The sequence below is a fragment of the Epargyreus clarus genome, unplaced genomic scaffold (genome assembly GCF_041222505.1).
Source record: "Epargyreus clarus isolate Ecla_fem2 unplaced genomic scaffold, WU_Ecla_fem_2.2 ptg000015l, whole genome shotgun sequence".
Classification (NCBI taxonomy): Eukaryota; Metazoa; Arthropoda; class Insecta; order Lepidoptera; family Hesperiidae; genus Epargyreus; species Epargyreus clarus.
Genome location: NW_027332223.1, coordinates 3,507,511 through 3,535,478, shown reverse-complemented (window position 1 = coordinate 3,535,478; position 27,968 = coordinate 3,507,511). Strand labels below are relative to the sequence as shown.

The 27,968-nt window shown below is 39.4% G+C and overlaps 4 protein-coding genes across 4 annotated transcripts; 2 read left to right on the top strand and 2 right to left on the bottom strand.

Annotated features, from left to right (window-relative positions):
- Positions 1-941: 941 nt before the first annotated feature.
- On the top strand, positions 942-16,314 carry mRNA-cap (RNA guanylyltransferase and 5'-phosphatase mRNA capping enzyme). Its single transcript, XM_073080668.1, has 12 exons — positions 942-1,311; positions 1,378-1,514; positions 3,113-3,280; positions 3,676-3,779; positions 3,971-4,058; positions 4,682-4,930; positions 5,935-6,067; positions 6,939-7,087; positions 14,233-14,398; positions 15,069-15,169; positions 15,507-15,697; positions 16,030-16,314. The coding sequence occupies exons 1-12, from the start codon at positions 1,126-1,128 to the stop codon at positions 16,152-16,154; spliced, it is 1,797 nt and encodes a 598-aa protein (XP_072936769.1). The 5' UTR covers positions 942-1,125; the 3' UTR covers positions 16,155-16,314.
- On the bottom strand, positions 8,455-11,689 carry LOC140747809 (uncharacterized). The gene has a single exon (XM_073080432.1). The coding sequence runs from the start codon at positions 11,680-11,682 to the stop codon at positions 8,455-8,457; it is 3,228 nt and encodes a 1,075-aa protein (XP_072936533.1). The 5' UTR covers positions 11,683-11,689.
- Positions 16,315-17,563: 1,249 nt separating the features above from the next.
- On the bottom strand, positions 17,564-19,951 carry LOC140747994 (beta-lactamase-like protein 2 homolog). The gene is made up of 4 exons (XM_073080672.1): positions 19,594-19,951; positions 18,855-19,015; positions 18,238-18,557; positions 17,564-17,984 (listed from the first exon to the last, which is right to left on the bottom strand). The coding sequence occupies exons 1-4, from the start codon at positions 19,713-19,715 to the stop codon at positions 17,709-17,711; spliced, it is 879 nt and encodes a 292-aa protein (XP_072936773.1). The 5' UTR covers positions 19,716-19,951; the 3' UTR covers positions 17,564-17,708.
- Positions 19,952-20,755: 804 nt separating this feature from the next.
- Positions 20,756-27,968, top strand: ND-51 (NADH dehydrogenase (ubiquinone) 51 kDa subunit). Its single transcript, XM_073080670.1, has 8 exons — positions 20,756-20,878; positions 21,033-21,245; positions 21,832-22,124; positions 23,215-23,445; positions 24,037-24,269; positions 24,818-25,021; positions 25,955-26,022; positions 26,650-27,968. Exons 1-8 carry the CDS (start codon positions 20,830-20,832, stop codon positions 26,787-26,789), a joined length of 1,431 nt encoding a protein of 476 aa, XP_072936771.1. The 5' UTR covers positions 20,756-20,829; the 3' UTR covers positions 26,790-27,968.

Genomic DNA, 27,968 nt, shown 5'->3' with positions numbered 1-27,968 from the left:
GAAGATTTGTTGAACAAAGCATGGAAAATGTGTTAAAGTTAAATTTAGTTTAGTAAGTTTTTAATCTAGATTTTAAACAATAAATACTTGATCTAAACTAATAATCACTGGTTTACTTTACTTACCCGCATATAATCCTTCAGAGCATTGTATATTGCATCACACACTTCAGGTATAAATAGAGATATAGTAGACCTTGCAACTCTGTGAAGTGCTTCTAATGTGTATAACGAATCTCCAGTTGCTAGATACCTCAATGTCACTTCCAGTTTCACTTTTGGTGGAATAGCATTTCGCATGTGTGTATCTTGTTTCTTTATAGCGCTTTCAACTTTAGATAGTAACTCGTCAAACTGATGCGGTAACATGCGCAAATGATTTTTGTAACCATCAATATCTTCTTCTCGCATTTCTACTAGCAATCGAGTACTTGCTCCAAGTTGTTCCCTTCTACTTAGCCAATCACGGACCCAAATCTTCCTATTCCTTTTACATTGGTTTTTTCTCTTTCTACCTGAGAGAAGTCTTCGGATGCATTGCAACGATAGCAAAAGAATAACTTTATTAAGCTCCGTACGGATGGTTGTTTCATCGTCCATGTTTGAACTGAGCATGCTAAAATCGCATTTGTGTTTGGAGTGTTTGCTTTGAGCATGCTTATTAAGTAGCATACTTAAAACTAGCATGCTTATTGCTAGCAAATGTAAACAGTTCATAAGCATACTCATATTAAGCATACTTATAGCACGTTTTTTAGCATGCTATTCTAGAGCATGTGTAACTGTAGCTTTACTTATCACATATATAAGTGGGTTAAATTAAAACGGATATAAATATGAAATGGTATTATTATAGGAATTATGTATTTTATATCGTTTGCCGCTCTTGTTTTCATGTGAATTAAGAACAAAATAAATAACTGGAGCTGTCACTGTCAGTGACAAAATATTTTTTTATAGAAAAGTGGCGTGTGAAGTCGTGAATTAGTGAATGGTGAAAAAGAAAAAAAGTGATGACGCTACGAGGCGTCGAAATTAATATTAATTGATTTAGATTTATAGCGTGTGACGACATAGGTTAAGTAAATATTGATATAGGCGTCAATAGTTATATACGGTTGTGAATATGTCACGGAGGGATCCTGGTCCGATTCCAAATCGGTGGCTAAAATGTCCACGGAAAGCAACAGAGCTGATCGCCGACAAGTTTTTAGCTTTCAAGACTCCTTTGGGGCCACAATTCAATGAAAAAGTACCTGATGTCAGTCGGTTTACACCGGCTATGTTGTTTATGAACATAAAGAGCATGAAAGTGGGTATTGCTTTGATGTTATCGATGTATCGATAAGAATGTTATTAAATTCAGTCTTGTTTATAGATGAAGATCGGGTTATGGATCGATCTGACGAATACTACTCGCTTCTACGACAAGTCTGAAGTTGAGAAAATGGACTGTAAATATGTTAAGTTGCAGTGTCGGGGACACGGCGAAACTCCCTCGATGGACCAGACGAGGTATCTATCTTAGTTTCAGTCATTAAAAGGGTTCAAATTTGTTTCTTTTGCAATTTTGTAAAGATTTCCAGTACTTTAAAGAACTGTAAAGTTACTTACACCTTTACTCACTGATTTCTTGAAAACAGAGTCAGAATGATATGTCAAAAGTATATTAACTGAGGCAATGATTACGTTACTTATATATTACATTACATGCTGTTGGTACATTAAATCCACATTAAGTATCTCGAGGTATTAGAAATCTGAGGTCATTGCCACCATAGATCTATAAACAGTAGGATTATTATGGATATCTAGAGGTGGCAATACCCCTTACCATTATGTAGTCCGTTTGCATATTTAGTACTTACATAATATATAAGTTATAATAATAAAGTAAGATGTACCTTCACTTTAATAATGATAATTTCTATGTATTAAATTCAAACAGAAATTTTGTGACATAAGTGAAACAAATATAATACAAGCAATCCTCATAACTACTAGATATTAAGTACTTTAAACATGCAACATGAATTGAGGTACATATGATGGTTATCGCATAACAAACAATTTCCTTTGTGACTTAAATAAAACCAGTTGATGTACCTCTGATCAGTTGCATAATAAAATTGCTTAAAAAAAGAACTGGAAACAATGTAATAGACGAAAATATAACTGGAGAACTGCCTATATATTTTTATTTTCAAAAACATTTTACACATTACATTGACCTAAAACATATTAAATTCTAAGTATCTATTGTTGATAATGTTAGCTGGTTAACACTGCATAAAATTGAGTATAAGAAATAAAAAAAGCAGTGATAGCCTAGTGGTTAAGAAACTGCCTCTCGATCTGAGATTCCCCCAGGCTTTTGATTAATTATAACTTGCTGAAATATTGAAGATAAACATTGTGAGGAAACCTGCATTCCTGAGAAATCTGAAAAAAAAGATTTCAAAGGTATATGAAGTTTACCAATATGCACTTAGCCACGCGGTGGACTATGGTTGAAGGTAGAACCCTTTGTGGTTCGACTCCAGCGGCACCACCGCCAACCTATTTCTACCTAATAACAGAAGTGTTAGGCGCTGCTGTGTTCTGGTTTGAAGGGTGTGGTAAGGGAGACAGACTTTTCCGAGGCATTCCAGCTTAATCCTCAAGGGTAGCAGCGCATCTGTGGCCAACCTCAGGTAGGAATATCTAATCCTATCTGGGGTTGATTACAGATGTCCATGGGCGGCAGTAGCCACTTACCATCAGGTGGACTGCATGCTCGTCTGCTACTCTTATATAATTAAAAAAAAAAAAATATGGCTTATTCCTTCTCATTCAGAGAGGAGACCCATGCCCAGCAATGGGACAGTAATGGGTTGATGATGATGATGATAATGCTGATGAAAATTGAGTACAATTGTAGATAATATATTGATTTAAACTTGCCACATAATATATTGCCAAGCAACATTTGAGTTGTTGGCTAATTTTGACACGAAGATTTAAATTACATTTTGTACTTTGTGTTAATGAATTCATAGATCAAGCACTGAATATTGATTAATTAGAAACATGAAGCCAATGTGGTAATAGTGTCTACATTTTTCATTTTTCAGAGAATTTATAAAAATAGTCACATCATTTATAAATGAACATCCGACAGAGATTATTGGTGTGCATTGTACACATGGTTTTAATAGAACTGGATTTCTACTGACTTCGTATATGGTTGAAGAACTGGACTGGAGCTTAGAAGCCGCCCTCAATGAATTTGCAAAAAAAAGGTACCAATCTTATAGAAATAATAATGCAAAGTCGAATGATCTTAAAAAAAATCTTTCAGTATTACTGTAAAACAGAAAATGCTTTGATGATGGTGTTTTATTATGAATTAAATTATTCAATGTACATTACAGGCAATTTGCATCACTAACATATTCACGTTTTGTGATGCAAATTGCCTTCATACTGAACATAAAATGATGCAAATGATTTTGAACTCATATTGCAAATGAAATTAAAATGGATAACATATATAAACCTTCTTAAAAAGACGTAGATTTGTCCAGTTATATGGCAATAGATCAAACAGTGTTAAGGTATAACAATTATATGTGTACGAACATCAATTGTTGAATAAAAAAAAAAGATAAAAGATTCATTTGTTACATCATTTCAGAGAGCCCGGTATATACAAAGATGACTATTTGCGAGAACTCTTCAGTCGGTATGATGACCAGGACTTCACCCCAGAAGCGCCACCAAGACCAGATTGGTGCATTGGTAATTTATTTCCATGCTACATTTTCTTCAAATTTATATTTATAGAAGTAAAATTAAAATTTTTTTGAGCTAGAAAGAAAGTTCTCCATAGGATCGTTTTGAAAGTTACTCTAAATTATTTGTTGTTGTTGTCAAAATTACTTGTTTCATTTCGATCAAATCTCTGCATCTTAATCATTTGTTTGTTTCAGAGGAAGAAGATAAGTATGATGATGACGACACAGCTGGCTATTCACAGAATCAATCTTACGACAATGCACCACAACATTCAAATTCAAAGTAAGCAACATATCTAATATACTAAGATTGTCTCTGTTGGTTGAACAGGGACATACAAAATTATAGAGTACAAACAGCTTGATTGGAAATTTGAAGTCATTATAATTTTTCTGTACAACTAAAATTTGATCTTCAGTACATAGAACACCATACTATACTAAATGTGCATCTGTCAACAGAATACTCTGTATTTTCAACTTCGCCAATAATAATCTTGGCCCAAAAAAAGAACCTCTCTGTATGATTAATTTTATTAAATTACATAATACATAATTGTTCCAGTACATTCCAGTACAGTGTGTATACTTTTAGTATGTATATATTTGTATAGTCCGCGCCAAACCTCTAGTCCGCTCTGAAGTTGTTGCGTGCAGGTTTAGTTGGCATATACTCGGTGACGTAAGGGCACACTAACGCAGCTATGTACCCATGGGAGAGCGGGCAGCGAGGTTGCCGGGGGTCCTGCACTGTGTTTGTCCCGCTAATATCTACAATTTGCTATTGCCACGCAACCCGTTTCTACATTCGGAACGGACGAGCAGTATGGCGCGGTTTTCTAATTTAAGCAGCAATGCATCTAACATAATAAATAAATAATAAACTCTATGTAAATTAAATTGTAGTCACAGTCACAAGAAGAAAGGCAAGAAGGAGACGACTCACAAGAAGGAGTCCTTCCTGCCCGAGGTGAGCGGAGTGGAGCCCTTCAACGAGCAGCCGCGGCTCAGCGACGTGCAGAAGAAGGTGCAGGCCTTCTGCAAGTGGGAGAGCACGGGCTTCCCCGGCTCCCAGCCTGTCTCCATGGATAGGGATAACATCAGGCTGCTCCGGGATAAGCCTTACAGGGTGTCGTGGAAGGCTGATGGTGTCAGGTTGGTTGATATGTTTGTGGTAACCGGCATGATGTTAGTATTAAAAAATCAAAGAATAAATGATTTAATTAAAAACAATATATTGAAAAGATTCTCAAAAATGACCCAGTTTAAAAAAAAAACTTTAAGATTTATTATATTTTCAATAAAATGAAAGTATAACATACTGTAGTCGGCCATCTTGTCTGAAACGCTAATCGGGGCGCGAATGGCGTCAATTTTGGGTACTTTAGTCGTCTAATAGGATGTTCTAATGTGACGTCATCAACGGACGCCATGACATCCGCGAGCGATTTCGAGCTTAATTCAAAATAAGTATAAAAATATGCGATTATTTTCGTTGATACTGAATTTATTGCAGAAATAATACAATTTTTGGAATCAGTAGACATGTACGTACATTAAAGAAGGGGTTTTCAAAATTTGTTATCGTGCCCTAGGTTATGTTATGATGAACGAAATATATATTTTTTTGTAGTCTAAACAGTACAAGTGAAATAAAAGGTTGCGTTGGTAAAAATCGTGTAATCGGTAAAAAACAATATGTGACCATGGTATTACGGCAAAATTGACCACGAATAATTCTATGAGGCAGCTAATACACAAGTGACGACCCACGCCGACTAACCTCGCTAACGAACGCCGGCAGTCGCCGCCCGTCGGGCACTTACATGAACTTTCCCTCGTGTATTTAGTAGCTCATTGTCGCACGTATTGACCGCGCCAAACTTCTAATCCGCTCTGAATATAGAAGTGAATAACGTCGCAACAGCAAATTGTAGGTATTAGCGGGACGAAGACAGCGCGGGACCTCCCGGCACCCTCCGCTGCCCGCTCTCGCTCATGGGAACATAGTGCAGTTAGTGTGCCCTTACTATTGCTACGGAGTATATGCTTGTAGTTTTCTTCAACCGCATTGGCTCTCCGACTACACCTGCGCGCAATAACTTCAGAGCGGACTAGAAATTTGGCGCGGACTATACCTTCCTAACTTTATCCGATAGGTACCTAATGCTCATCGACGATGAGAACGAAGTGTACATGTTGGACAGAGACAACTGCGCGTTCAAGGTGCACGGGCTCAAGTTCATTCACAACAAGGAGCACCGCCATTTGAAGAACACTCTACTCGACGGCGTAAGTATGTGTTGTGTTTAAAATGAAAAATCAATCATCGATCGATGGATTTGTGAATACAAGATATGTCTTGCATCTTTTTTACAATTGTATTAGTTAATCTACAGTTTATATTATGTCTATAACTCAGTGAGGAACTAACGCCGTTTGTCCACCGCCACCGTCACCAAGCCGATACCGATAATTAATGACAGCCCCGAAGTAGCGTACATACATTTACTATAGCCGCTTGTCCATCGCACGAGTAGATCGGCGTGACTGCTGGATCGGCACCAAGATTTTGACGATGTACTGGCAATATAAAACACGTTGGAACTTGTCCATACACTGCCGTCACGCGCGTGATAGCTGGAACAAAATAAACCGCCGATATCGGTCGCGGTGGACAAAACTATCGCCGTCACGTGATATTAAAATCGGCCCTAAATAATCTCGGTATCGGTTCGGTGACGGTGCGGTGGACAAACGGCCTAAGGTTGTCGGAAGCCCAGGGCGGAAAGATGAATGGACCTCCAACCTCAAAAGTTGATTTGATTTTACAAAATTACGAATGTGACATAGACTTATTCGCCGACAAATACGTATTTCAGTGATGGATTCATTCTGGCGACCTTCTTTTTGTTCCTCCCTGTTCACATTCTTCAAACTAGAACACAATATGACGACCCGCGCAAAGGGTACTGGGTTCAATCCCCGGCTCTGTGTTTCCATAGCCACAATTCACTGAATCCTAGTGTGGGGCTGTGAGTGTACTCGTAGAAAGCGTTTAATAAATAGCACTTGACACTGAATACAGATGTAGGAGTAGAACCATGAAAAACTTTCAAATTTAGTATTCGGCATATTTTCCCAAATGTGAGTACAATTTCAGGAGATGGTGATAGACAGAACTGAGAACGGCGAGGGGCGACCGCGCTTTCTGGTTTACGACATCATCCGCTTCGAGAATATGAATGTTGGCAAGGAATCCTTCTACCCGGTCCGTCTACAATGTATAGAGAAGGAGATAATCAACCCTAGGTGAGGATTTGACTAATAGAAGTTCATAAAGAAATAACTATTTTGATGTTACACTTCCGCAACGTAGCTGCCTATAAGTTTTTCATTTACTCATCTATTATTAGGTATCTTTTTTATATTTATTATTTATTAAATATATTATAATTAAACAAAGAAATGTCATTGTCAAAAGGTATTGTAAACCCTAACAAAGTAACAAGAAACAAAAACTTTCACAAGCTCAATAAAAAATTAATAACTACACACAATTTAACAAACGCGCTAAGAAAACGAGGAAAACTTTCGAGTTCGACCACGATCACTGTTGTCGCGGGGCGCTGTGTTCGGCGGTGTGGTGGTATGCCACGCCGCCACCTAACCTGCGACCGTATAGGGGTGCGGGCGTGATGTTGTACGGACGGCCTTCTTCCGTCCGGCGCCGGAAGCCCGCTCGTGGTGATAGTCGTCGCGTCGGGGAGTTGCGCCTGTCCCGTGCCGTAGAGAGGGGAGGTGCGGGGAAGGGGTGACGTGCAATAGAAACAATAATTGACGTGCAATAGAAACAAGAGTGTAGGCCAGCCAAAGCCTCTTCCCTATCCCGACCTAACCCCTACTTCCTCTTCTTGCGCAGGAACGCTTCCGTCTTCAGATTTTCCTTCTTCTTCCCCAGGAGTCTTGTTCTTCCCAGGAGTCTTCTTCTTCTTCAGGAGTCTTCTTCTTCTTCAGGAGTCTTCTTCTTCTTCAGGAGTCTTCTTGGAATTCTTCTCTGCTGAGACCATGCTTAAGCCGGAAAACTGGTTTTCTGAGCTACCCCAGAGCAATACCGTAAAGAGAGCCGCGCTTTTTTAGGCCCATTTTCGTGTCATTTTCACTTTGGCTGACCTAGTTTTCACCCTTTCTTTATTTAATTCCCAAAATTTACATACATGTATCATACATCGTTGGAATCCTCATAATTAGACCTATCTAACTACATAAGTTACATTTCCATCCCTCAATTAGTTACGAAGTTATTCCCGAAAATATTCCAAAAATGTACAAGTTACGTCATTTCACATGTCAATAATCCTAATTATCTCGAAATTATCACAATTGATTCTTACTATTCTTACATCAATATGAAGCTAGAAACATATTCTAGGAGATAACATAAACTTTAGAAATATAAAACATGTATAAAATTCAAAAACCTAACCTTAAATACTATTTTCATAAAAATACCTAAAAACTCTAATAAAATACAACAAATGCGACCGATAGCGCCATCTACCGTGTCTTATCCCTAAACTTAAAACTTACGTAATGTATTTTCTTATTAAACTTATATAAACATATTCAGTCAGACTTAAAACACAAGTTAATTACAATTATTCATAAAATATCGTTAGTTAGTCGCCGACATCCTCCCCCTCGTGCGTAGCACCAACTCCTGGCCCGGCGACTCCATGCTCGTGGCTCGACGTGACGACCGCCTCCCCGCAGTCTGGCTCGCTGGTCGATGCTCCACCGCCTGTGTCGTCGACCGCTTGCTCTTCATCACGTCGTGCTGGTACCAGTAGCACCAACTTGGAGCTGGGACGTTTCAATACGCCCCCCGTAGTGCGCACCTCCAGTACCCTGGTGCGACCGTCGGGCCCAGGGAAGGTTCGGACCACCTCACCCCTCGGCCAGGCTCCTCGTGGCAGCGTGGAGTCCACTATTAGGACCGTGTCTCCACACTGCAAGTCCCTTGTGGCAGCTCTCGCGTCGACTCTTCTCGGGATCAGAGTTGGAAGATACTCTTTCACCCATCTGCTCCAGAAGTGGTCGGCTAGTCGCTGCGCCGTCCTCCATGTGCGCCGGCCGGTGAGGTCTTCGTCGGTGAATGTTCCCATTCTTGTGCCGCAGGATCTCCCAATTAAAAAGTGATTGGGAGTGAGGGCACCTTCTTCGTTGTCTTCGTCGGCTTCGATGAGAGGTCTTGAGTTCACCAGGTGCTCCGCCTCCAGTAGCAGAGTGTGCAGGACTTCTTCCTTGGGATGCCTTTCCTTGAGGGTGACCGCCAAGGCCGTTTTGATGGAACGGACCAGGCGCTCCCATGCCCCGCCCATGTTCGGAGCCCCAGGTGGTATGAATTTCCACCTGATGCTCATCCGCTCGGCTGTGGCGATGAGGTCTTCTTTGTTGAGGCTGGCGAGGGCTTCTTGAAGTTCCTTGTTGGCCCCCACGAAGTTGGTGCCGTTGTCGCTGAAGATCGTCTTCGGCATCCCCCTTCTTGCTGCCATTCTTCGTAGCGCCAGGATCATGGAGTCCGTTGACAGAGATGCTGCCAGTTCCACGTGGATGGCTCTGGTTGTGAGGCACGTAAATAGAGCGCCCCACCTCTTCTCATGACGCCGACCCACCGTGATGCTCATGGGCCCGAAGTAGTCCACGGCGGTGCATGTGAACGGCGGTTCCCCATGCCGTAACCGTTCCAGCGGGAGATTCCCCATCGGCTGGAGTCGTGGCATGCTGCGGTACACCTTGCACCACTGACACCGATGAACCGTCGCCCTCACCGCAGACCGTAGTCCCAGGATCCAGTAGCGCTGCCTCAACTCGTTGATCACCGTCGCGTGGTTACCATGGTTGAATTCTTCATGGTAGTACGCGATGAGCAGTCTGGTGATGTGATGCTTGCTGTCTAACACCACAGGTTTCTTATCTTGCCGAGTGTGTCTTGCCGCGTCGATTCTTCCTCGGAGTCGTAGTAGTCCATCTTCCATGACGACATCCAGTTTCTTAAGCCTACTATTCTTCTCGAATGGCTTCATTTTCTTGACGCAGTGTACTTCGTCTTGGAAGCTCTCTTCTTGGCTTCTTCGTAATAGGATCTTTTCGGCTTTTCTTATTTGATCGGGTTTGAGGGGAATGAATCTTCTTTCTTGGGTGTTCTTGTTCACGGACTTCATTGCTACCTTGGCTTTCTTCTTATTTTTTTTCCAGGTAGGATCTTGACGCTCAGACTTGCGGGACACGTTCACTGCGTGTTTCTTCTTTCGGCACAGGTCGACGAACTGTAGTACCCTCGCGGTCGCTCTTACTAGTCGAGTCCAACTTGAGAACTTGACTGGGTTCGGAGTTGGATGCCGATCAACGGGCTTCGTTGCCCCCACAGTTGACCTCTCCTTCTCTTCTCCCGTGTGCTCCGCCTTGACAGTACGTGGTTCCGGCCAATATTCCTCCTCTTGTGCTAGGAACGAAGGTCCATTGAACCATCTGTGTCCGCTCCCGAAGTCCTTGGGCACGTCCCTCGTTGAGTCGTTACTATCGAGATTCTTTACCCGACTTTCATAATCCTGCTTCAGTGCCGGATCCCCATCCAGTTTCTTTTCGGTGTTCCTTAACCGGTTTTCCGCTTGCTTGTAATTGTCGGGCATTTTCCCTTCCTTGTTTTTCCATAGCAAGCCGGTCTCGAAGCGCCCATTGTCCAATCTCTTTGTCGTCTCTTCTAAAATAGCCAGAGCCCTTTCTTCTACGTCTGTGGTCGGTCGACGTGGCTGGATCCCCAACGATTCCACGGCGAAATGTTCCTTGATGACCTTTTCCAAATCCTCTTCTTTAGAAGACACGTGCGCGCAGGTTACGAAGTTCACAGGTCTTGATGCTGCTCCATCGGACCCGTGTAGCACCCACCCTAGGTAGGTCAATGATGCTACGGGTTGACCTCTTTTCCCCTTGCGTGTGGCTCTGGACACAATGAGCTCCCAATTGTCTTGTCCGATTAACAACTTGGGTGACTCTTCTTCATAATACAATTGTTTCGACATTGGCTTGAGATGAGCGCATTCTTCGATCCTTCTTATTTCCAACCTCTGAGGCGTCAGGTTGATGTCATCTATCGTGCGGGCCCCAGAGATGGTTCTCTTCTTGGTCTGGTGCATTCCTTTCAATCTGACGTTGACCTTCATTGAGTCTTCCTTGGAGATGGTCTTCCCACCTACGGTCTCCAAGGTGAGTGCCTCCACGGGTCCTGTGAGGCCGATTTGTCTTGCAACCGCAGAGTCGAGAAGCGTGACAGTTGACCCCTCATCCAGTAACGCCAGGATCCGGGCAGTTCCCTTCGGTCCATATATCTCAACAGGAACCATCTTCAGATATGCCTTCGCTGTCCTTGCAGTGTTCACCGGGAGCATGACGTTGTTCGCAATTTCTTTCTTCTCTTCGGGCTTCGGGTTATCCCAACGTTGTTCATGGAGCACGAAGTGATGCCACCGTTTACATGTCTTGCACGGTGGACGCCGACATGTTTCCTTCCGATGTCGTCCTTGGAGACACTTGAAACACATCTTCGACTTGGTAGCGACGTCCCACCGTTCCTTCAAAGGCAGCTGTAGAAATTTGCGACATTCGAAGAGGTGATGCTCGTACTGGCAATGTGGACAGGTCTTCTTTTCTTCTACTTGTTCGGACGTGGTGTTCGTGAATTGACGTCTGGGAGGCTGGCGCGGCTGCTGCGTAGTCTCCTGCGTCGCGTATGGTCCACACCGGTCCGCTTCCCTGTTGAGGAACTTCATTAAATGCACCAGGTCTGGATCTTGATCTTCTGCGTCGGCGGCGAAGTCGTACCACCGATACTGCAATACCGCCGGCATCTTGCTCACGATAAGCCTTACCATTTCCGGTGAGTGTAGATACTGCGGTCTTCTTAGCCCCCGTATTGTCGCGACGGTGTTGTTCACTCGACTGGCGAACACGCAGATGTCGCGCGCATTTTCGTTGATCCTAGGAAGATTCTTTACCTTTTCCAGTTCCATCAGGATCAGGGCTTCTGGTCTTCCAAACCTTCGACGAAGAGCTTCTATTACTTCTTCAGGAGGGCACTCTGAATATAATAGGCTCTTGATAGCCTCCCTTGCTGTGCCCTTAATTGACCGCCGCAGCCGCGCCATATTCAGTGCATCCGTAAACAGCGGTGCGGTGTCCTCATATACCGTCCTGAAGGCGATCCATTCTTCGCTTCTTCCATCGAAGTCGGGTAATTCATGTACGTAGTTAGGTTGCGATGCATTCCTCGGCGCAACACTAATGGCCTTCATGATAGCCTCAGCCAATTCCTTGGTCCCGTTGCTTGAAGGTTCCGCTTGGTCTTCAGGCTTGACGATAGTGTCTGGAGGTTGACTGGTTCGCCCCTTCCCGGACGCCCCCAGTCGATGCCCCTTCCCGGACACCTCCCCCTGATGCCCCTCCCCGGACATCCTTTCCACCGTCGACTGCACCCATGTGTGGATGTTCGCGTTATGCGACCAGTCTTCATCCTCGACCTCGGACTCTTCATTCTCCACCTGGACCAGCTCCCACTGCGCTTTGGCGAGTTCTGCAGCTGCCTTTGCTTCTTCCAGCTGTCGGCGCGCCAATTCCAGCTTGGCTTCCATCTCCCGACGTTTCGTCGACTTCACCGACCGCGTTTTCCGGGTTCCAGCTGTTGCAGTAGTTGGAGCAGCTGGAACACCTGGAGCAGCTGGAACAGTTGCCAAGGTGCCTGAAGTGACTCTAGACTCATATATTGTAAGCGTACCCTCAGTTGCGGTGCCCGATGTCCCCGAAGAGTCAGTTGTCCCCTGCGCGCTTTCCGTGGCGCGGGGCGCAGTCGACTGGTTCGGCGGCGAGGTTCCCCTCTGGCTCCGTGTGATTGGCATGGCGGCGTCAGTAACCCGACGATGTGACGACTAGCACGATGATCCGGCTCGAAGGACCAGCTGTTGTCGCGGGGCGCTGTGTTCGGCGGTGTGGTGGTATGCCACGCCGCCACCTAACCTGCGACCGTATAGGGGTGCGGGCGTGATGTTGTACGGACGGCCTTCTTCCGTCCGGCGCCGGAAGCCCGCTCGTGGTGATAGTCGTCGCGTCGGGGAGTTGCGCCTGTCCCGTGCCGTAGAGAGGGGAGGTGCGGGGAAGGGGTGACGTGCAATAGAAACAATAATTGACGTGCAATAGAAACAAGAGTGTAGGCCAGCCAAAGCCTCTTCCCTATCCCGACCTAACCCCTACTTCCTCTTCTTGCGCAGGAACGCTTCCGTCTTCAGATTTTCCTTCTTCTTCCCCAGGAGTCTTGTTCTTCCCAGGAGTCTTATTCTTCTTCAGGAGTCTTCTTCTTCTTCAGGAGTCTTCTTCTTCTTCAGGAGTCTTCTTGGAATTCTTCTCTGCTGAGACCATGCTTAAGCCGGAAAACTGGTTTTCTGAGCTACCCCAGAGCAATACCGTAAAGAGAGCCGCGCTTTTTTAGGCCCATTTTCGTGTCATTTTCACTTTGGCTGACCTAGTTTTCACCCTTTCTTTATTTAATTCCCAAAATTTACATACATGTATCATACATCGTTGGAATCCTCATAATTAGACCTATCTAACTACATAAGTTACATTTCCATCCCTCAATTAGTTACGAAGTTATTCCCGAAAATATTCCAAAAATGTACAAGTTACGTCATTTCACATGTCAATAATCCTAATTATCTCGAAATTATCACAATTGATTCTTACTATTCTTACATCAATATGAAGCTAGAAACATATTCTAGGAGATAACATAAACTTTAGAAATATAAAACATGTATAAAATTCAAAAACCTAACCTTAAATACTATTTTCATAAAAATACCTAAAAACTCTAATAAAATACAACAAATGCGACCGATAGCGCCATCTACCGTGTCTTATCCCTAAACTTAAAACTTACGTAATGTATTTTCTTATTAAACTTATATAAACATATTCAGTCAGACTTAAAACACAAGTTAATTACAATTATTCATAAAATATCGTTAGTTAGTCGCCGACAATCACGAAAATGAATAACATCAACTGCCAAACTTAAAAATGGCGGCGCAAAAAATGTTTTCGATCCTGATTGTGTTATGTACCATTATCACATATTAATTTTCTATCATAAATTTAGTTTTTTATTATTATTACTGTACGAAACGAAATTGAGTTAACATAAATATTAAAATATGTTCAAATTGATCATAATTTATTTAGATTATTATTTTATTAATTTAATATCGTCAAAATAAAAAACGCATTTTCTTGATAGGTCTACCAACACCTTTGTTTACATTTTGGACACTTAATTATGTATGGGACTATAGATATGACAGTGCATGCAACAGCCAAAACGAGTGCTTCTAAGAGTGATCCTCCCCCAGGAACCGCGCGATAGTGAACGGCGTGATCAAGAAGGAGCAGGAGCCGTTCAGCGTGCAGCTGAAGCAGTTCTGGGCGGCCAGCCGCGCGCGCGCGCTGCTGCAGGACAAGTTCGCGCGCACGCTCACGCACGAGCCCGACGGACTCATCTTCCAGCCCTCCAAGGACGTGAGTAGCCCTTCCTCTAGCGGCTTAAGGCGGAACGGGCGGTGCGATCTTGGGGGCCTCCAAACATAGTCGCTAAAAAAGGGTCGTCAGAACCAAACAATTTATGAAATGTGTATCATTTGGAAAAAAAGTCACCAAATAATTCTATGACACATTTGTCATTTTATAAAATCAAATTAACATTTTACACTGGGGCCTCCATTCAACTTTCCGCCCCGGGGCTCCGATGACCTTACTTCGCCACTGGCTATCACGTCTTATGTAGAACGTACGTATACACCGTTTATAGTTTATGTCTACCAACAATGAAATTATCTATACAATATTTTCACTGATATAGCCCGTGACCATGTTATGGTTGATATAAATTTGTTAATACAACTTAAACCTTATGTCTGCGTTATAAATGAGGCTATTAGAACCACAGTAGCCTAACTACAAAGAACGATTTACAATATGGAGAAAAGTAAAAGTGTATAGTCTGCCCTGAAGTTGTTGCGAGGAGGTGTAGTCATACAATTCTTTATTCAGAGCGGACTAGCAGTTTTACGCGGACTATACAACATTTTTAAAGGTCAAAAATCATTAAAATACAGTTAGGCCACTCTGGTTCTAGTAGCCTCAAATTGTCGCTCAAGATCGCATTCAAAGCTTCGTCTTTATTTTCCAGCCGTACAAAGCGGGCCGATGTGACCACGTGTTGAAGTGGAAACCGCCCTGCTTGAACAGCGTAGATTTTAGACTGAAAATCGTCAGGGAAGACCGAGCTGGGTATGTTCATAGAAATATTTACTCGTGAATTTCATATAGTACTTGTTTTTTTGAACTATGATCTAAATTACCATTTTAGAAATTCGAGAATTATATTCTGAAATTTTTAAATTAAACTTAAACTGTGTAGTAATCATTAATTTCTAGCTAAATTCCCAAAAGAATAAGCAAAATCAATTCAACAACAGCGCTACAAATCTAAAAATAGGTCTTAACCAATCAATCACTATGTAATGTATGATTCAAAAAGATTCATTGTGATTGTTTGAGGGGTTTGAGTTTAAACATTAACATATGCAAACACGTAATATATAAAAAATTAAATTAAATTTTTCAGCATGTTACCAACAAGAGTGGGTCACCTGTACGTTGGACAGAAGAAGGACCCGTTCGGCACTATACTCATTAGCAGCAAACTCAAGAATATGGACAACAAGATAATAGAGTGCAAGTTTGAGAACAACAAGTGGGCATTCATGAGGGAAAGAACGGACAAGTCATATCCTAACAGCTACACGACAGCTGTGGGTGAGTTTAACTAATCTATAAATATAAATAAAATTGGAGTGAAATAAAATTTAATATTGAAATAACCCCTTTTTACTACATGCATATGAATATATGTACGTTACCAAATATATGTACGTCACCAAAATAACGTTTTTTACAATTTTGTCTGTCTGTCTGTTTGTTCTGGCTAATCTCTGTTGTAATCAGGAGTAACTTAGGCTACTTATATATTAGAACTAGCTGTGCCCCGCGGTTTTACACGCGTTATTTCTTTTTAACGCGGGTTACAACTTTTTAGATTTTGTGCATCGCACGAATGTCTTTTTTAAACCAAAATGTTTTTTTTTCAGCCGTTTGCAACAGTATAATGCATCCAGTGGATAAAGATTACCTCTTATCGTACATCGAGAACCATCAGGACCAGTTTCATGAAGAACCCAAGCCCATGAACCCGCCAAAGCGTCCCCGCCATTAAATACAATATAAAGGAGCCGAGTGTGTAATCTCCTTTATGTCTGTAACATGTATGTAATAAAGTCAGCTAAGTTATAATGTAACTATTGTTACTTAAATGAGATTTATTATTATGAAATATTTCTTTTATTGGTAAGAATACATCACTAATAATAATGTTATTGAGATATTTTTGTTTTCCCTACAATAATAATATACACATACCAATAAAAACTCCCTTTGATATTTTTAGTCCTCATGGCTAGCACGGATCGGTGGCCGACGGTAGGATTCAAATCTTATTAGAGGTTAATTACAGATGTCCATGGACGGCAATCGCCACATGCCATTAGATAATAGTCTTGTGTAGTTCGCGAACGAACTATTTCGGAAGAGCGCTCCCACAGATAAACTACGCGAACTAGATTCCCGATTTCCCGCTCCCTAGCGTGTTAGCTCCTAAAGTAGAGAAAAAATGGCGGTAACCGAACTAATGTCGCCAAATTTTATGAATAAATTATATGAATCAATACATTTATCCTGATTTTAGAGCTCAAACATTTTAATACATGCATTCCTTGTCACATAATCTACAAAATTCAAATCTACAAATTGATTTAAAAAAATGGCAGATCTTTCGCTTTTTTAGTTCATCTGTGCTTCAGTTCACTGTTTCTTCACTGTTTACCGAACAGTTGGGAGCAGACGAACTAAAAGAGCGAACGAATTCGTTTAGGAGCCGCGAACTAGATTGAGCGATCCCAGTTGCGAACTATTACGCCCAAGATTATCAGATAACTGCATACTCGTTTGCTACATCTGTATTAAAAAAAAACCTAAATCGCACATCTTATTAGAATATGTGCTGAAACTGCGCAGATTGTAAATTTTGCTAATAATACCTTACTTAGCTTCACAGTGTTGTGTAGAAACAGTATAGCAGACTATTAATGGCTTATAGTTCTAAGCATGACACCTTGGATCATGATGTCCAGTTTACGAAACAAGTTACATGAATATTGCACGTAATAAAACTTTCATAAAATATATAAACAATATAATATTTTAACAATTAACAAAATAATATACTGTACAAATCAAATATTTTTTACAGTGCTTAAACTCAGACTTCAACTGAAAACTTTCTGTAGTATAAACAAAACAGTATATCTGATGTAGTTCTCTATCAAACATTTTCCCATTAAAATATCACAATTTAAATGTGGCTGAACAGCCTTTATATTTAACTATTTAGACAGAACATAAAACAAGTATGGGAGCTCGAGCTACCACATTTGAGGGAAGGTTGACTACTGTGTCCTAAAGAAGGAAAGTCGTTTGGTCACTCTATTACAAGCCAAAACCGCTTTCAACACATGACATTTCATAATTCTCTAAGTAATCCAAGATTGTAAAAAATCAAAAGATAAGTGCATTTACCTTCAAAATATATTTGCATAAAATTTTAACTTCCCAACATTCCTTATAAAAAGAACTAATATTTACACCCTGCCTGATATACAACATTATTGAATGTCATATAACTACATTATAACCACAAATACTCTGTTTTCTTTTACAAATTACTTTTTGAAGGGGAAAGGTACTGCCATCTGTTCTCACCGTCAACTGCAACACATTTTACTTTACTCTCCTTGGTGAGTTTTATTAAATGATGGTTAACATTGTATGCAGCAGCTGGCCACAAATGTTCTGGTGTGTCTGTGTAAATAATCTTGACTAAGTCCATTTCTGAGAGTTCCTTCTCTGGATTGCTTTTAAGTGCCTCAAGTATCTGTTCCTCTCTTTGATTTCTGTGGGCTATGTAGAATGCTATCTTCTGATTGGGATTCTGAAAATAATTTCAATTTTACAATCTGTGGTTACAATGAAGTCTTATGTTACTGCAAATGTTAATAGCGGTTATAAACTGTGACGCAGAGTGGTTATCTTATTTGGATCATTTGATTAGCCAGTTAAACATCAAAATGCTGAATGTAGATGACAGTTCCATGATTATGTGTCTTTGTAATTGTAATCATGGCATTAAACTATTATATTACAAGTGTGAAAAGTAACAATAAAAATAAATTTTGGAACTTTACCTCAACTACATTACCATGCCCTGGATAAATAACACCTGGTTTCATATCCAATATCTTTTGGAGACTGTTCATGTATGTATAAAGGTCTTCGAACACCGCAGTACCCTCTCCTAGGATACAGTCACCACTAAATAGTATGTTCTCTTCTAGTAATGTTAATACCACATGGTCGGTTGTGTGACCGGGAGTGTGATGGATTTTAACAGTAGCACCCTCCACTTTGATCTCTTGGCCGTCTGACAACCAGTTAAGGGGGAATGGTGGTGGATCATCTTGTGTATCATCAGCTGACCGTTTATGTTTCCACACTTTTGGTTGTTCTATAAATTAGTATATTATTAAGTTAATTAGAATAAATTTACACATTACTAAATATTAATAATCATGTAACTATTAACTAAAACTTAAAAAGTAGCTCGTGACATTATCTCTTATATCTTCACATTCAAGATTTTTAAAATGGTTTAACCATGTTCAAGATTAGCTTTGTTAGAAAAATATTGTTAGAAAAATAGTTATCTTTGAAAATTTTGGCATATAAGCTGAGAAAATAGCATTAAGAATTCATAATGACTAGTTTTATTTATATAATTGTAGATATTAGTGAGAAATCTTACTTGCAATAGTGCCAAATAAGTCCTCTACTCCACCAATGTGGTCATGATGCCAATGTGTGACCACAATATGCTCTATATCCACTTGCTCTGACTGCACAACTTCGGACAAGTGCTTTTGATAGTCCTTTACATCTTTGTCACCCGCATCTAGGAGAATTCGTCTGGAACAACAGATAAAAGTTCTATCTTATGTTAGCCTATGTATATTAAATACTATGGTATCTTCAGAATCTTTGAAAAGTAGTACCATAAGTTTTTTTACACTTGAGAGATAAATAACTCCTAAAGATAACACTCCTCATAATAGTCTAACCACAGAGCAAGGAAGAGCTTGGAAACTGTTTAATATTCAATATAAGATATCACTCTTCCCTAGAAAGGGATTCTGGGATCCGAGATATGGTTGTAGTATCTATTATTGGCTGCGAATGTTGCTGACAACAGCATATGAATAGGTCCTATAAGAATTGATGTAAAAAATACAGGAATGCATCCCGAAACTGCTTCTATCAGCATCCTCAGAAAGAAAGAGAGAAATGAGATTGTAACTAAAACACATCATAAATACACGGCAATGCATATAGTCAAATCTATATTTGTATAAAATATCGCAGAAAAAGCCATTAAAACCAAATTAAAAGACATTCTATTTCTTTATTGCTATTCTTTATGGCTACACACATTGTAATTATGCGAGTAATTAATGATTGTTTGTCGTTTTCAAATACTTGGTACTTACTTTTTACCCGTTCCTATTAAATATGTGTTAGTTCCTTGCAAAGTCATAGGACCAGGATTACAACCAAGAATCCTAATTATTCTGCTCGATAGCCGGCTCACTGCTGGTATTACCGGTGCCATTTCTTAGTTTATTACACAAATCAAAGGTTAAAAGATAACACTAGCACAAAAATCTTGAACAGATCTAATAAATTAAGGACACATGCAATGTATAGATACCGTACACCTATTATGAATAGTATTAGTGAAAAATATGTATGTAAGAGTAATGTTTAAAAGGTATTTATCTCCACAGTTTAATAACTTTATACTAAAACAAAGTTTATTTTTGAATTTCGTCTTATAAATTGTGACCGTCAAATGGCGTCAAATATGTCAAAATGTCAAATCCGAAAAGTCAGTCCGAACTACTCCGAACTGTCAGTAACTCGCCGAATTTTTTTTTACAAATGGATTTTGGGGACAAACTCTGGTTCATTCTTTTTTGACTTTCGTAATTAAAATTTAACTTTTCTTTAACAATAAAATTATTTAAGCTTTAAACTGATATTTCATTAAAAAACACAAGGTGACTGTGAAATAAATTAATTATTGTTAGTGATAGTCTAATACTACCGCGTCAGCACGTTTGCCAAACTGCCACATATGTGGATAGAGCGTTTTAATTGGTTTGTGCAAGTTTGTAAGCAGTAGTAGATCGTTGCGAAATAAACTAAACTTTTAATCCAAGGGTCTGTAGTTGCAAATGATAAACATTAGGAACATATTGGAAGCTCATACGTAAGCACCAGAAAGCCGCATATACCTTATCAATCTGTACCTCGAGCCTCGAGGTTACCACGAATGGCTTTCTGGTGAGCTCTCTGCGATATAAACCTATATAAGTTACTATACTCTTTGATATAAACTCTTTCTGCGATATAAGAGTGCATTTATTTTTGTAACTGTGATTGTTATTATAATAAAAAATTGTAATGCGTACGACTGTATCGGCGCGATTCAATTGATTGTGTATTCGAATGAAACTCATACTTATAATAAGGAACACGTCTTGTAATGATGTTATAAATGATGATGCCATGTGATGATGTTATAAAATTTATCTAATATTAGTTATTTATCTGTGAAATTTTGTGTATATGTATTCTATTATCTTTTAGATGGCAGCATTGTTCATTCTGTTGGCCTGTCTCAGACTTAGTAATTGACAATTTTGACATTGACAATTAGAAAAATGGCTGGTGCGTTGGTGAGGGTTGTTCAAGGGGTGAAATCAAACTTGGGTAATTAATTTATAGGTTTATAGCTATAAAAGAAGTGTGCTCGAACTCTCTTGTGTGTTGTTTATGCTGTGGATTCAAAATTATGATAATTTTATTTACAAAGTGGATAATGCGCAGTGTTCATAATTTTCTTACATAATTTTGACGTCGCCAGGTATCATCGGCCCGTTGTCCATCATCAACAATGGGTCGGTGCGGTTCCAGCAGACGCAGAGCACGAAGACCAAGTTCGGGCCGCTGGCGGACCAGGACCGTGTGTTCACGAACCTGTACGGGCGGCACGACTGGAGGCTGAAGGGAGCCTTGAGGCGAGGCGACTGGTACAAAACTAAGGAAATTATGCTGAAAGGGACCGATTGGATCGTCAGTAAGTTATATGGCTGTTATATTTTCTTTTACATACTCCTTATTAGTAGTATTTGTAGCAGAAATAAGAAATTCGAGTGCATTGTTGTTGTGAAATATTTAATTCAATTTAGATCCATAATGTCCTTGTAAGTGGCAAGTTTGGTGTATAGGATGATTTTCATCACAACCATTATGAATTATCTTCTGTGTTATCAAAGTATAATTTGCATCATGTTGTGAAATGTTTCTCTTGCATAGTAGAATGTATTATTTATATCGGTGTGAAGTACAGGTATTGACTAAATACATTAAGATTTTAAAAATAGAATTGTTATATATAACAAAATCAGTATAAATGAAATACTCAAAATCAATATAATTCATAATATTTTTATTTTGTTTTAGTTGTTGTTAAGTTTAATGTTAATAATATGGCTTTTATGAAAGTACAATACATGATTTAAATATTTTTAGCATTTTCACACACTTCTAAAATACCTACATATATTTATCAAGTCTATTATACTCTAAAAAATTTTATGATCATAAAAAGTTGTTTCAATTTATTCGTTTATTACTTATCATATTTACGTATCAATGTGCAGATGAACTGAAGACATCCGGTCTCCGTGGGCGAGGGGGTGCCGGTTTCCCCACAGGCATGAAGTGGTCATTCATGAACAAGCCATCCGACGGCCGCCCCAAGTACCTGGTTGTGAACGCTGACGAGGGTGAACCTGGTACCTGCAAGGATCGGGAGATCATGCGACATGACCCCCACAAGCTGGTTGAGGGGTGCCTGATAGCCGGCAAGGCGATGGGTGCCCAAGCTGCCTATATCTACATCAGAGGAGAGTTTTACAATGAGGCCAGCAATCTTCAGGTTGCTATTGCTGAGGTGAGAGGTGTTATTTAATGTATATATTTGTGATATGTAATTAATGTTGGTTTTGACTAAGGTAAGCATTATTTGTTGATGTGTAGCAAAAACTTGAGAATTTTTTATTCCATTGTGTTCATTTTATTTTAATTCACTGCTTATTATGTAATTCAAAGGAGTTATACACTTATGCTTTATAAAATCTGCTGTAGAATTCCTTCAAATACATTTTGAACTAAGACAAATCCTACAAAACTTAGATGGATTGCAGTCCTAAGATATGAGTTGACTAAGTAAACTCTATTTTTTGAATCAGTACTATCAGGTCGAGCCTGGTGTGCTACTTTGATGGTGTATGAAGAATCTTGTCAGCAATTACAGTGTTTAATGTAATTGAAATAGAAACAGGTATTCATTACCAAATATTCTGAAAGCCAGTGCCTAAGGGCCCAATGGTAGAACAGTTATAGGTTGTTATTTAATTTAGTATCAAATAAGATGAAACTCTCTACTATATAAATCCACTATAAACCAGACCACATATAGTAGCTTATAGCGCTGTAATAAAATAAAATTTACGGTGATGCTCATTGAATCATAAATTATTCTAGTTATCACTTTTTGCTTAAAACGAAAGAAGCTGTTTTAAGTTGTTGGTGCTCCTGTCCATCCATAAATTATTCTACCTTTTATTTCAAACCTTTAACTTGCAGACATAGTTAAGTATAGATATCTCACCTTGTAATTAAAGGAAGCCATTAAATGGCTTAAACGGCTGACAATTCTGTCAGCCATTTGATGGCTGTCATGGTGTAATTTACGCGGAACAATGCCGACATGCGTAGTTAAGTGGTGCAAAAATACGAAATCGAAGTAAAAGTGCGGAGAAATATCGTTTCATTCGTAAACGATCTAAAAATTACATTTTTTTTATATATTTATAAACACGAAAACAGATGACAGTGACAATTTCAATTGTCAAAACTGCTTACTTTTTTTTTAGGAGTGAGCAATCTCTACTAATCTATGTTAAAACAAAAGAATCCATTTTAAGTTGTTGCTCCCATCCATCCACAAATTCTACTATCATTTATTTTTAATCTTGCAGGCATACCAAGCAGGTCTGATCGGCAAGAACGCCTGCGGTTCAGGGTACGACTTCGACGTGTTTGTTCACCGCGGCGCAGGAGCGTATATCTGTGGCGAGGAGACCGCGCTCATAGAGTCCATTGAGGGCAAGCAGGGCAAGCCGCGCCTGAAGCCCCCCTTCCCCGCTGATGTCGGTCTGTTTGGCTGTCCGACCACTGTTAACAATGTTGAGACGATTGCTGTTGCGCCGGTATGTTTATCTTGTTTATTTAAGATCTTTATAAATAATTGATCTATTTTTGTCTATTGTTTTGCTTGCCAAAGATGAAAATTTTTCAATTTGTACCTTCTTGAAGTTGTCACAATATGAGGTTATATTAAGAGGAATGTAAAAAAAATGTAATTACATACTAATATATTTCTTTTTCGAAATAATAATTATAGTTTAAAAAGTAAAAACCACGGTAAAATCGCACAAGGAAAATCGTTAACCCTGATTCCTGACGATCCTGATGACGAGAATAGGATAAAATTATTAAAATCGTGTATTGACATCGGTTCTGATAATTGTTCAAAATTTTAAATTAATCGGACTGTTAAAAGTGGGTTTAAACAGAGTTCAAAGATTCCATTACATACATACATAGACACAACCCAAGCTAATAAAAGCGTGGTAAAAAAGGTTGATTCCGTTTGACTTTTTTTTTTTAACACGGATTTGGCTTACTATCTTTTTAGGAAGGAGACCCAAAATCCATTTTTTAGTATAAATATGTAAATTATTGTTGTCATACCCAAGTACTAAATCCTGACAATAAGTAATATTGCAATCTCGTTGCAGACAATCTGCCGTCGCGGCGGCAAGTGGTTCGCGTCGTTCGGCCGCCCGCGTAACTCCGGCACGAAGCTGTTCAACATCTCCGGCCACGTGAACACGCCCTGCACTGTGGAGGAGGAAATGAGCATACCCCTGAAGGAGCTGATCGAGAGACATGCTGGCGGTGTTACTGGCGGCTGGGATAACCTGCTCGCTATTATCCCCGGTGGATCATCCACACCGCTTATTCCTAAGGAGTAAGTGTTGTTAAGGTTGCGTGGCAGTGTTTAATAGAGATGGCTTAGATTAGTAAAGATTATTACTCACTCCTATTACTCACTCCTAATAAGAAAATGTACCCAGTTTTGAGAATTGAAATAGTTGCCAAAAAAGTTTTGCCACGTCTCCGTGCTAAAATGTCCCTAAAATATTTGAAATAAATATTTATTTATTATGTAAATTATGCAGTATTAGTTATTTATTCGTAAATTTTGTAAAAATGTTTTTATTTGTCAAGATATAAAAAAAAAGAACTTACTAATAAGCCGTTTGTGGCTTCATTCAATTTCAAGGCAGCGAAGTATCTTTACTAATCTATGGGAGATGGTTACAAAAGATGAACTGAGTTCTTTCTACTAGAGAAAAAACGCATTTATTTATAAAATTTTTTGAATTGCTTTTCTTTTATTTATAGATTTCAATAACTAAATGTGATTTAACAATGTAGTGATAAACATTCCAAAATTTATAGTTTGATATCCCTATACTGGAATCCTCTACTAACACGAATATTCAAACCCCGCAGCGTTTGCGAGACGGTGCTGATGGACTTCGACGGCCTGGTGGCAGCGCAGACGTCGCTGGGCACCGCCGCCATCATCGTGATGGACCGCTCCACCGACATCGTGAAGGCCATCGCGCGCCTCATCATGTTCTACAAGCACGAGTCGTGCGGACAGTGCACCCCCTGCCGCGAGGGTGTCAGCTGGATGAATAAGATTATTTACAGGTATATCGTCAACATCGACCCATTATTGTCCCACTGCTGGACACGGGTCTCCTCTCAGAGCGGACTAGCACTTTTGTGTGGACTATATATTGGTACATTGCAAAAGCGGTTAGCACGGCCATTAAAATATTGGTATAGTCGGCGCCAAACTTCAAGTCCGCTCTGAAGTTGTTGCGCGCAAGTGTAGGCGAGCCAATGCGGTCAAACACAATAACTACAAGCATATACTCCGTAGCAACAGTAAGGGCAGCTATGTACCGGCCGCAGCCGGTGGGTCCCGCGCTGTCTTCGCCCCGCTAATATCTACAATTTACTGTTGCGACGCGACTCGTTTATATATTCAGAGCGGACTAGAAGTTTGGCGCGGACTCTATTTTCTTATTCACTATTAACGGTGTATATTACTATTCTAATCACTTTATAATATATACCACTGTTCATTTGGGCAGAGTAACATCTATCCAAAGTATTCCACAGAAGTGTCGGCATTCTACTTTTACCCTCATTATATACGTAAAGTTCCGATACAATATCAGATTAATCGATATATTTTAAGAAAGGGTAGTGGTAAAAATTCACATTTTATAAATAGCGATATCCCGATAATTTCTATGACATCCCGTCACTTTTAATAAACTGAGTAATTATTTGTGGTTCAAAAGTATGATAACAAGATCATACCTATTTCTGTCTTATAACAATTGTATGAACAAATGTGTTTCGATTATTTGAGGTTGATTTGTTTTATGAATTATCTAATAGTTTGAGTTAATTATTTATTATTGAAATGAATGAATCTTTAACATACATACCTACATTTAATAATTTAGGTGTTCAGTGTTGAATTTAGTTTCATTTATAATTGCTCAGTAGTTTCCAAAATTAAATACTTTCTTTTTTGTAATAAAACTTTTTTTATTTGATTATTTACAGATTCGTAGATGGCAATGCATCGCCAAAGGAAATAGACATGCTGTGGGAGATTTCAAAACAAATTGAAGGTAATTATCTAACTTGTTTAAAGGTGGTAGAACCCTTTGTGTTTCGACTCCGGCGGTACCACCGCCACACCTACTCGTATTTCTGCCTTTTAACAGTAGTATCAAGCGTTGCTGTGTTCTGGTGTGAAGGGTGTGATAAGAGAAACATACTTTTCCCGGACATTCCAGCTTAGTCCTCAGGGATAGCGGCGCATTAGTGACCGACCTCAAGAAGATAACTAATCTTATCTGTGGTATGGCTGGCAGTAACCACTTACCATCAGGTGGACTTCATGCTCGTCTGCTAACCCTATATTATATATAAAAAAGGAGAGGTGTCAATTAAATAAGGCCTTTTTATAGATAATTAAAAAAGCATATTTCTTACTAACTACATACAACATTTTTTAAATATTTTTCAATCACGAAAATAGATGACAGTGACAATTTCAATTGTCAAAACTGGTTACATTTTCTTGTTAGGAGTGAGTAATCTTTACTAATCTTTGGCCCGGGCAAAGAGGGTACTCGCGAGACCCGAATAATTCCTACCCACATAATGCAAACGCAGACGCGGCATGAAAGACCGGTGGGTATGAAGTCCCATCTTAGTTGGCGCGATAATCAAGTGGTAAATATCTTCCCCAGGTCACACGATCTGCGCTTTAGGTGATGGTGCAGCGTGGCCGGTGCAGGGCCTCATCCGCCACTTCCGGCCCGAGCTGGAGCGCCGCATGGCCGAGTACGCCGCGGCGCATGGGCCCAGCAAGGCGGAACGCCTCTACTAACTACATAATGTAGACCTTGCTAAACTTTATGACCTTTCTTTCGGTCTAATCTTGGGATTTTATTTTACGCAGGCATAGATAAGTGTACACGAAATCGAAGAAAAAGTGCGGAGGAATATCGTTTCATTCGTAAATAATCTAAAAACTACATTTTTTAAATATTTTTCAAACACGAAAATAGATGACAGTGACAATTTCAATTGTCAAAACTTTTTCTTGTTAAGGGTGAGTAATCTTTACTAATCTATGCCTTTCGCTCTAATCTTGGAATTTTATTATACGCAGGTAGCTCATTGTCGGAGTATCGTGGCTAGACTAGACGATCCAATTGAGACTTCATTGTACTTATAATAAACATGAAGTGAAACACAAATTGAGTTTGAAGTGGATTTATAGGTAACATAAATATCCATAGATAACAATGACTACTTTACAAGTGATAATAATAATAAATGTTAAGGAAAAAGTACCTGGCTGAAGTGAAACAATGGTTACAGAATAGACCGAAATAGTCATAAAGTTTGGCATGAATTGTAGCAATATTCCAGCCCACAACCGCTAGGAAGCGTTCGTTTGTGATATGTGCACTATATAAGATTATGCCGACGTTTTACTAAAATCATGTGCTGTTTATAAATAAAACGTGTAGTTTACAATGTAACATTGATATATTGTTGTTGAAATGTTAATCGTAACATAATTAAAGATCGAATATGTTTTGTAAAAAGATTGTTTAATTTATTAAACACGGTAACGGTTGGGATTTAACTTCCAATTCAGATTCCTTTTAATCAAATGTTAAAATAATTTTATATCATTTTTTTTTCTATAAAAAGAGTAAATAGATAATAGATCTACGGCAGTGCACAGTGTACATTATAGCAGTTACATTATTTAATAAAATATAATATGTCAAAACAACTTAGCTAGTGTTTTCTTTAGCTGTGTGTGACCTATGTTTTATGATCCCCAGCATCTTACTATCACCTCTTACGTCAATTGCAACTATGTTATAATGTTTATAAATCTGAACTAAGGGACAAGGTGAAGAAAATTAAATCAAGGATGACTTATTATGTTCAAGTTATATATTTATAATTCATTTTTGAAGTATAAACAATATAATAGTAATAATAGATTGTTAGTTAAATCATGAAATAAATTTTTCATACAAATGAA